Below are 9464 nucleotides of genomic sequence, written 5' to 3'. Positions count from 1 at the left end.
AAAAAAAAACTGTCCTTGTGAACCTATTCCTTTGTGTCTTGTAATGACTATAGTTCTGAATTGTATAATTAGTAACAAAAATGAACTGCTTAAATTCAATAATAGATTATTGGTTAATAAAAAGTTTATTTATAGTACAGTATATCAGCACAAATGGGAATTTCCTTGGGAGAAATCTTGTGAATATAAAGCATAAAATGTGAGTTTCATAGTCTAAAAGTTTAAACTATTTGGAAATTTTCCTATCAGAATGAGACTTTAAAATTTTACATGTGGTATGATTAAAGAGAAACTAAGGTTTGGATAGTTTCCAATCTCAGGAAAAGAATTAAAGCTTATCAACTTTATGTGAGATCAATGTTTTTCTATCAGAATATCATGGAAAATAGTTTTATAATTTAGCTTCAACATTGAGGGTTTGCACATTTGCCTTTTCATTATTAAAAGTATAATTAGTACAAAAAACTTTTTTGGTATACAAATGTAAAATTTTAGTTTGAACAATATACCGTGGCTTCTGCAGCATTTTATGTGGTAAAGAAGTATAATCTAAAAGCAACAATGGTAGACCATTAGTAAGTGGTAGGAGATATTCATCAGAGGATAAAGTATGCCTACCGTGTATGCATGTTTTCTAAGAAAACAAAAGGGAAAATAGGCTTTAGTAAATATATTTAAATATTGGAAATTTTATGGTTATACTATTCTTTCCATATTTTATGATTCCATTATTCCTCTTCAAATATATACACTTCTTCAGTAATTTTTATACTGGTGTTGCCGGAATCTCTTTCTTCAGTTAGGTCCTTGGTCTCACGGATTCTAAGAATCAACCCATGGACCACAGATCAGTTGTAAGATAGGATTTTATTAGACACAAAGGAGTACAGAAGGAATAGAAAGCACCAGAGTTTCTGGCAAAGGGGAAGACCTAAGTCAGAAGTTTCCCACGTGGGTCCTTTGTCTAGGGGTATATATTATGTTTTTGGCCAGGACTTGGTAGGTGGAAAAACACCTTTTCAAAGTTAAAGATTATGCAAGGTTATTAGTTCTTTGCAGTTTTTGTCTCAGGAAGGGGATTAGGATATGTGCTTCCTACTCAAGGTGGAACAGGCTTCCTACTCAAAATGGTTCAGGCTGCTTTGTTCATGACCTTGGTAGAAAGGGCAATCTGTTTGTGCCTAGAGATGGGGGCCTAATTTCTGAGCTCACCTGGGTCTAGAAAATGGGGGAGGGGTCCCTGTCCAACTCTGAGTGGGAGAACCCTGTATCATTGGCTGTTTGCTAATTTGCTGTATTTAGTAATTCTATGATTTGCTAAAATGTTTGGCTATATTCTGTTTTTTTAATATCAGGGAAATATGTGAGTAATAATCTTTGTTTTATATAAGATTTTGGCCAGTTTATCTTTAAACAGTAAAAGTTTCATTTGTTTAATGTATGTGTGTGAGAGAGACAGAGAGAAGATGGAAGGGATGGAGGGCAGGAGTCTTACAGATACAGTGTTAAGTGTTTAAGGATTAAAAATTGGCATTTGTTTTGATGAATCTTTATTTCAAGGGACATTAGTTATTTAGTTCCTAAGGGACTTTGGATAAATAATTGGCTGCTCCCTGGATAGAATGCTAGATGGTGATATAGTTACATGTTTTTTGTTCTTTTGAATGTCTGGAAAACTCAGTTTGAAGGAGCAAGTTATCAGTGCTAGGAAAAGGAAAGGATAAGTTAGTATCATTCTACTTGTTGGTAGCTTCTCCACTTAAGTATGATGACCTTGTGTTGCAAACGTTTAATGTTAAATTAATTTGAAACATTTTAATGAATTTATATTTTTATGTAAGTTGAAAAAATTGTGCATTGTATTTGGAAATTACATTTTTTCCTCTGGCAGGAATGAAGGACAACCTTGTGTGAAATTACCAATATATTTAGTTTATTATTTTATGTAATTTTCTTGTTTATCCTTGTAGGTAATGTCTCATCTTATGGTTTAAAAAGACTAGCTTGGGTTGGGCATAGTGGCTCACACCTAGCACTTTGGAAGGCAGAGGTGGGAGGATTGCTTGAGGCAAGAAGTTCTAGGTTGCTTTGAGCTATGATGAGGCCATTGCATTCCATCCTGGACTACAGAGTAAAACCCTGTCTCAAAGGGAAAAAAAAGGACTACTTTTTAAGAAATCTTTTTCTGATGTATTCTCTTTTAGGTTTAAAAGGTTGCAGTATTTCTAGGGTAGTATTAAGAAATAATTTTTATTACTTTATTTAGAGCCAAAAATGTTCATTCTCTGTTTCAGATTTTTAATTTACGTTTCATCTTATGACCGGGCACGATGGCTAGCTCATGCGTATTATTCTAGCACTATGCAGGGCCAAGGTGGGTGGATTGCCTGGGCTCATTGGTTGGAGACCAGCCTGAATAAGAGCTAGAACCTGTCTATAAAAATAGCCAGGTGTCGTGGAAGGTGCCTGTACGCCCAGCTCTACTCAGGAGGCTGAGGGAAGAGAACTGCTTAAGCCCAAGAGTTTGAGGTTGCTGTGAGCTGTGTAGCCATGGCACTCTACTGAGGGTGACAAAGTGAGACTCTGTCTTAAAAAAAAAAAGTGGATTTCAGGCTGAGAGGAGTAGAAGAACTTTTTTATATTTCTCAGGGAATTTAATAGATAAATAATACATGCACATAAATAGAAACTTTAACTGAAATCTTTTAGCATGAATCACAAATTCACAGTGAATCACTTGGAAGAGCTCTGGACTTTTTTTCTATAGTGCTTTATAGGAATTAAGAAAAGTAATATTGGAGGATCTGCTATATCTTAAGTACTTTACATTATTTTACATATTAAAAGAATCCTATTAAAAGTTTGATTGTATTCCTGTTTTGTGAATCATGCTGGTGTAGGTGGTTGAAATGGAAGATACTAGAATTATGCATGACAAAAAATAAGTACAAGCTTGAAAGTGTCTGTAATATAGATTAAAAGTAAATACCACTAATTATAGATAACAATTTTTTTTTTTTGAGACAGAGTCTCCCTTTCGTTGCCCTCAGTAGAGTTATGGTGTAACAGCTCATAGCAACCTCAAAATCTTGGGCTCACGCGATTCTCTTGCCTCAGCCTCCCAAGTATCTGGGACTACAGGTGCTTGCCACAGTGGCTGGCTATATTTAGAGACAGGGTCTTTGCTCTTGCTCTTGCTCAGGCTGGTCTTGAGCTCCTGAGCGGAGGCAGTCCACCCGCCTCAGCCTCCTAGAGTTCTAGGATTATAGGCGTGAGCCACCATGACTGGCCTGGTAACTAATTTTAAATCATGGAAAGATTTCAGTGCAAATGCTTAAGAAGTCAGATTAAGTCATTTATATTTTCTGTTTTGTGAATTGAGAAATTTATTGGGAAAATACACTCATTTTCACTAGTAATCAAAGAATTGTAAATTGTTTACTCTTTCTTAAGGACAAATTGGCAATACCAGCATTTTATGTGTATTTATTGACTTCTAGGAAGTTACTTCAAGAAAATAAAGGCATGCACATAGATTTATGTAAGAATATAACCACATTTATGTAAGCATATAATAAACACCATTTCTTATGGTATTAAGAAAAACTGGAACTTGATAGTACTTAAAGAGGTAAAAATAGATTTTATTCAGGAATATTGCAATAGGAGAAAAGAGACCTCAGTATAGAACTGGGCCCAATTTCAAATACAGCATGGCCAAGTGGAAATTTATAGCCCAGGAGGAAGTCAGGGTTTGTAGATGGAAATTACTAAGAGGAAATCTTAGGGGTAAGGAGGAATTTCTCTGGTTAATCCAACAGGATTGTTGCTGAGGACAGTCTGGGTTGATGAGACAACACCTGGGGCTATGGTTCCTAATTCTCAGGCCCTGGGCCAGTACTTGTCTGAGGCCTGTTAGAAACCCAGCTGCGAGGTGAGGGGTGGGTGAGGCAGCGAAGCTTCCATCTATATTTACAGCTTCCCTAAAGGTTCACATCGGCCCCTGAGCTGTGCCTCCTGTTAAATCAGTAATGGCATTGGATTCTCATGGGAGTGTCAACCCAACTGGAAACTGCACATGCGAGGGATTTAGGTTGCATGTTCTTTATGAGAATGTAATGCCTGGTGACCTGAGGTGGAGAAGTCATGTGCTTAAATCTTACAGTAACCATTCCCCTTTCCCCCTCCCCACAGTCTGTGAAAAAATTGTTCCATGAAACTGGTTCCTAGTGCCAAAAAGGTTGTGGGCCTCTGACCTGGGGGATAGTGGAGAATGAGGAGCCAAATTAGATACTGAGAGTGATCATTTATGGAGGATGGGGTTTTCTTGCTAAACTGACTTAACCAGGGTTCTTGCTAAAACTGGATTTTATAAAATTGGCCTGAGGGAATGTTCAGGAGCCTGACTGAAGTTTGGTTACCAAAGAATCTTTGTCAGTGGTCCAAAATTGGAAAACTCAAATGAATGTCCCTGAATTTGGGTTGTTTGACATTTCCTCATGATTAAACAGAATATGCTTCCTTGATAGGAATATTACAGAACAGACTAACAAGAAAAGAATTCAATCATGTGACATCATGTGTCCAATTTTACTACTGTCCCAATATTAAAGACAACAGCATAGATAAAGTGGTAACTACTGGGTTTCTAAAGTTACTCTTTTTACTTTTTAAATTCATAAGTGTTTGTGAGGCAGTACTTTGAAATCATTTAAATATCTTTCTCCTCAGATTGACGATATATTCATATCATTACGACCTTATTTTATTCAGTGGGTTATAATTAGTTACTATCGTCGTTTAATGCTGCAATTGTTTGCAGTTTGGTCAGTGTGAGCCCCTTTTAGCTGTCTTCTTTGTCCTTTTGTCATATCCTATCATTCCTTGGGCATTTCTTGGCTTTCTGGAAAGTACACAGATTCTCAAGCTCACTTTATATTTTTCTTTTCTTTCTTTTTTTTTTTTTACTTTGAGATAGGATGTCTCTCTGTTGCTTCAGTTAGAGTGCAGTGGTGGGACCAAAGCTCACTGCAGCCTCAAACTCCTGGGCTCAAGCAATCTTTCTGCCTCAGCCTCCCAAAACATGCCTGGCTAATGATTCTATTTTTTATAGAGTCTGCACAGGCTGGTCTCAAATTCCTGACCTCAAGCAATCCTCTAGTCTTGGCCTTCCAAAGTATTAAGATGGCAGGTGTGAGCCATTGTGTCTGGCCTTGTTTTGTACTTTTCTTCCACAGGTTTAGAATCAAGCATTTCTTTATTTTAGTGGAAAATGGTATTTGGAAACCAAGAAGTATGTGTTGCTGCTTCCATATCCTCTTGGTGAACAGAGCTGGGGACTGTGTGTATATTTGCATATATAAAAATGTTTATACAATAATATAAAACTTTAAAAAATACATATTCTTATTCACATATGTTATTTCTCTCTACTAGATCCTTGAATTTATAGAGGTATCCTTAATATCAGGTCGCTACTTTGTAGTTCTTCTTAGAAACTCTTTTATTTAAATTCCCATCTCACCTCATTTGGGCTCCAATAACTTGCTCTGGGCTAATGCGGCTCCATTCTGAAGCAGATACTTTTCCTTGGTCTGTTCCTAATTGCTTTCTTACTGAATAGTTCAAGAAGAATTGGGAAAGAGATCATGATCTGTACGCTCATGTTAACCTGAAATAAAACAAACAAAGAATTGGGAAAGAGGGCCTTTATTCTCTTAAAGGATAACTATTTAGTTTTTTGGACACAGTGGAAAATAGCTGATAATAGTTATGACTATTGTAAGTTACCATTACAGATTCTTAAAGTTCTGGGCCTTTAAATCTGATCACATTTACTGCTACAATTTGAGTCCAGTTTGAGTCAGGCTGGGGGTAGGTGATGTAAGTATTTTCTTGTGGCTTATGGCTTTGGAACCAAGCCACAGTAAGACCCTTAATTCTTAGATATTCAGGCTTGGCGCCTGTGGCTCAAGCAGTTAAGGCGCCAGCCACATACACCTGAGCTGGTGAGTTCGAATCAGGCCCGCCAAACAACAATGGCGGCTGCAACCAAAAATAGCTGGGCGTTGTGGCGGGCGCCTGTGGTCCCAGCTACTTGGGAGGTGGAGGCAGGAGACTCGCTTGAGCCTAGGAGTTGGAGGTTGCTGTGAGCTGTGATGCCATGACACTCTACCCACGGGGATCAGCTTGGGGCTCTGTCTCAAAAAAAGCTTAGATATTCATATTTACCACAAACGAATCATTAGAGACATTATGTTTAGATTATATTATACAGCTACTTTTCTTCCAGTTTATGCACACTCAAGGATGTAGACTGGCATCTCAAAGGCCACATTTTTCCTTATAGGTGTAGTCTATTCTCTTCATCTTTTTTAAAACCTCATAGATGAGCATTTATTCTGTATAGCTTTATAGGTACTTCTTGTACCCATGCTTGAAGTTTGGAGAATGAACCGAAACATCAGACTTCTGATGGTACATAGATTCCAGGATCCTTTGAGCCCCTCCTCCCTCTGTATTTATCAGCTTTCCATATTCTTTGTTTTGTTTGCCTTACTTTGTTTGCTTCTTACTGGGTCTATCCCTGGATAGAACTGTGATGAGATTTTAGTCTTTATTTTCCTTAAGTCTATCGTGGCACTCTTTTTAGAATACAATACTCCTTTCAGGAACTGAAGCTTGACTTTATAAACTGCATCTGCAAATACAGTATGTATATCCCCTGCACTTATATACTCCCCCATGTCTAGAAGATAGCATCCCAATTAGATCCCAGTGACTCCTGTGGTCCCTATGTCATAGAAGGCAATTTGATACTGTATGTATCCATTCTTCCCTCTTCTTCCTAATATTGGCTTTAGAAAGCAAATGGTCTGATTCTTTAGGCCTTACTCCTAGTGTAAATGGAATGATGATGTCTTCCTCGATATCTTGATTCTGAAACAAAGTTTTTCTCTTTTTGCTTTCTTTTTAGAATTCTTCAGAACTGAGTAAATTATGTTCCAAATTAGCCTTCTAGATTACTTCTTTCAAGACTTGTCATAATGTATGTTGTTTCTGTTCCTACACATTTTTTGTCATAGTGTATGTTATTTTTGTTTCTATATATATTCTCTGGCTCTATCAGGGTTAATTTCCTGGTGACTGGTTTTTTGTTGTTGTTGTTGTTGTTGGGTGAAATTTGTAAGCATAGTTATTTTTTGAAAACATGAAGAAGATGACTGTTATATAGGAGAAAACAGTTTGGTCATTTTACAACATGGAGGTACGAGAGAATACTCATTTTAAGTATCTGGGTGCATTGATTGGAAAGAGTGAAATAGGATCACATGGTGTAAATTAACTATACATGGTAGTTCAAACACAGATAGCGACATAAAATAGTAGAAAGTAAACAGCGAAGTATAAACCAGGTAGGAATATTGATCTCCTGAAAGGTAGGAGTTGTTAATAATTAAAGGAATCATTTCTGCAGTTAACATTAATTGAAGACCTTCTAAGATGTCAGGTTCTTTGGGCTGTAGAGATGGATGAAAAAAATGAATGTTCTGCTTTCAAAAAGTTCAATATAGTAGTTAGAAGGAAATTTTAATAAAGAATTGAAATACAGTGTCACAAATGCAATTTCAGGTTATATATTGTAATTACAGTAAGGACACAAATGAGAGAATGTAAGTTCTTTTAAATCATTTAAGAAAGGTTTTTCAGATGTTCATTGGGTTGTATTTGCCAGACTAGACTCATGAGCAGTCAGTTTATAGCAGAAGTCATTTCATGACTGAAAACTACCAGTTTTTATGGTAATGGAGATAAAACTAAATTGTAATCAACTGTTCCTATTTTGTTTGTTTTTAAAAATTGCTTTTAATTATAAATTTCTTTTGGCACTTAGTGCTAAATACAAAGGTTTGTGAACCTTGTTTAGTGAGTCAGAATTTACTTTTCTCTTACCTCTTTAGCCCATAGGTAAAAAGATTGCTTGATATTTAAGCTTGTAACTCAGATTTTTATATGAAAGAATCCAAGAAAACCTTGTTAATTATTAGATTTTATTGTTACTCAAATAGCAATGGGTGTTTAAAAGATAAATTACAATGTTATTGTTGACTGTTACAAAGACATTATTTTTGTTTAAATCCTTAAGTGGTTATTTTTCTTTTACAGGCAGTAGAACATCTAGTGCAAAATTGCCCTCAGTTCCAACAGTTGGTTCAGTTTCACAAGACTCAGTTTCAAATATGAGGTATTTAAGTTATTCACTTGTGGTTTATGCCTTTTGATGACTCTTTAAGCTATCTACCTACATTGCTTTCCTCCTTCCCTCCCTCCCTTCCACCTTTCCTCCATTCTTCTCTTCCTCCCTCATTTCTTCCTTCTTGCCTTCCTCACATATAACATTTAGAAGCTTGGGAATATTTCCTAAGTTCATTTTATTTTGAAGGTTTATGAGTTATAAAAGGTTAATAAGTGACTATGATACAAAAATTGCTATGTGTATATATAATATATATATGAATTTATGGATTATGTTTCAAATGATTTCAAATTGGAAGTTTAGGATTTGTTGTTCTTTTTTTTTGTTCCTCTTGCTCTCTTGCCTAGGTTACATTTCCATCGTGTTAGCCTAGGTCACAGCATCCTTAAACTCCTGGGCTCAAGCAGTCCTCCTGTAGTTGGGACTGCAGGCCTGAGTAATTTTTCTATTCTTAGTAGAGATGGGTCTTGCTCTTGTTTAGGGTGGTATTAAATCCCTGAGCTCAAAGTGATCCTCCTGCTTTGGCCTCTCAGAGCACTGGTATTAGAGGCATGAACCATCATGTCCTGCCTTTGTTATTCCTCTATTACAAAAATATTGAAATAGTAAGTGACAGTAAGTCCACTGAAGCTACAGCAGTACTGAATTATAGATAGACTTTTACTGTCACTTACTATGTTTAATTGGGAATATGCATTTCAAAGTTTAATTTGGAATGCTGCGAATGTGTTTTCTACCACTGGAGCCTTAGTGATCAGAGAGTTTTGATTTTTATGACTACAATTTGCACATCCATAGCACTCCACAAATTTTGACATTGGGAGGTTAGAATATAAGTTGTGATATCTTCCGGGCATAGAAAGTTCTGTGAGATATACAGAGGGAAATAGTATTTAGGAAAGTATCTACAAGGAGATGGTTACTGATGGCAGAATCTTAAAAAAAGTTTGTGCTGATCATTTCAGTAGCAACTGCTTTCTTGGTATTTACCTACATTGCTTTGTGAATCAGAAGTACTCCTGGTGTGAATAGTAGATAAGCAGTGGCTCTTTCTATACTTGTTTGATTTATAAGTTAGAAACTAAAGTTATAGATACCTTTGAACTTCCTGAAATGCAGGGACTTACTTATTTTTAAATTACTTAAGTATATGTGTATATATTTTTATGAATACAGGTACATATAGTCACCAAGACATATCTAACAT

The 9464-nt window shown here is 36.2% G+C and overlaps 1 protein-coding gene across 5 annotated transcripts in view; it reads left to right on the top strand.

Annotated features, from left to right (window-relative positions):
* Positions 1-9464, top strand: part of LRBA (LPS responsive beige-like anchor protein) — a 736826-nt gene that overhangs the window by 206840 nt on the left and 520522 nt on the right. For 4 of the 5 annotated variants that reach the window (XM_023513466.1, XM_023513464.1, XM_023513465.1 and 1 more), the window contains one exon: positions 8167-8245. In XM_023513466.1, coding sequence (XP_023369234.1) covers positions 8167-8245 — 79 coding nt within the window. Of the gene's footprint in view, positions 1-6990; positions 7049-8166; positions 8246-9464 lie in introns of those variants that run through there. The other variant, XM_023513467.1, reaches the window with a different exon arrangement.

This window comes from Otolemur garnettii, unplaced genomic scaffold, assembly GCF_000181295.1.
Source record: "Otolemur garnettii isolate 467f Iridium unplaced genomic scaffold, OtoGar3 scaffold00041, whole genome shotgun sequence".
Lineage (NCBI taxonomy): Eukaryota > Metazoa > Chordata > Mammalia > Primates > Galagidae > Otolemur > Otolemur garnettii.
This window is presented reverse-complemented; position numbering and strand designations above follow the sequence as displayed.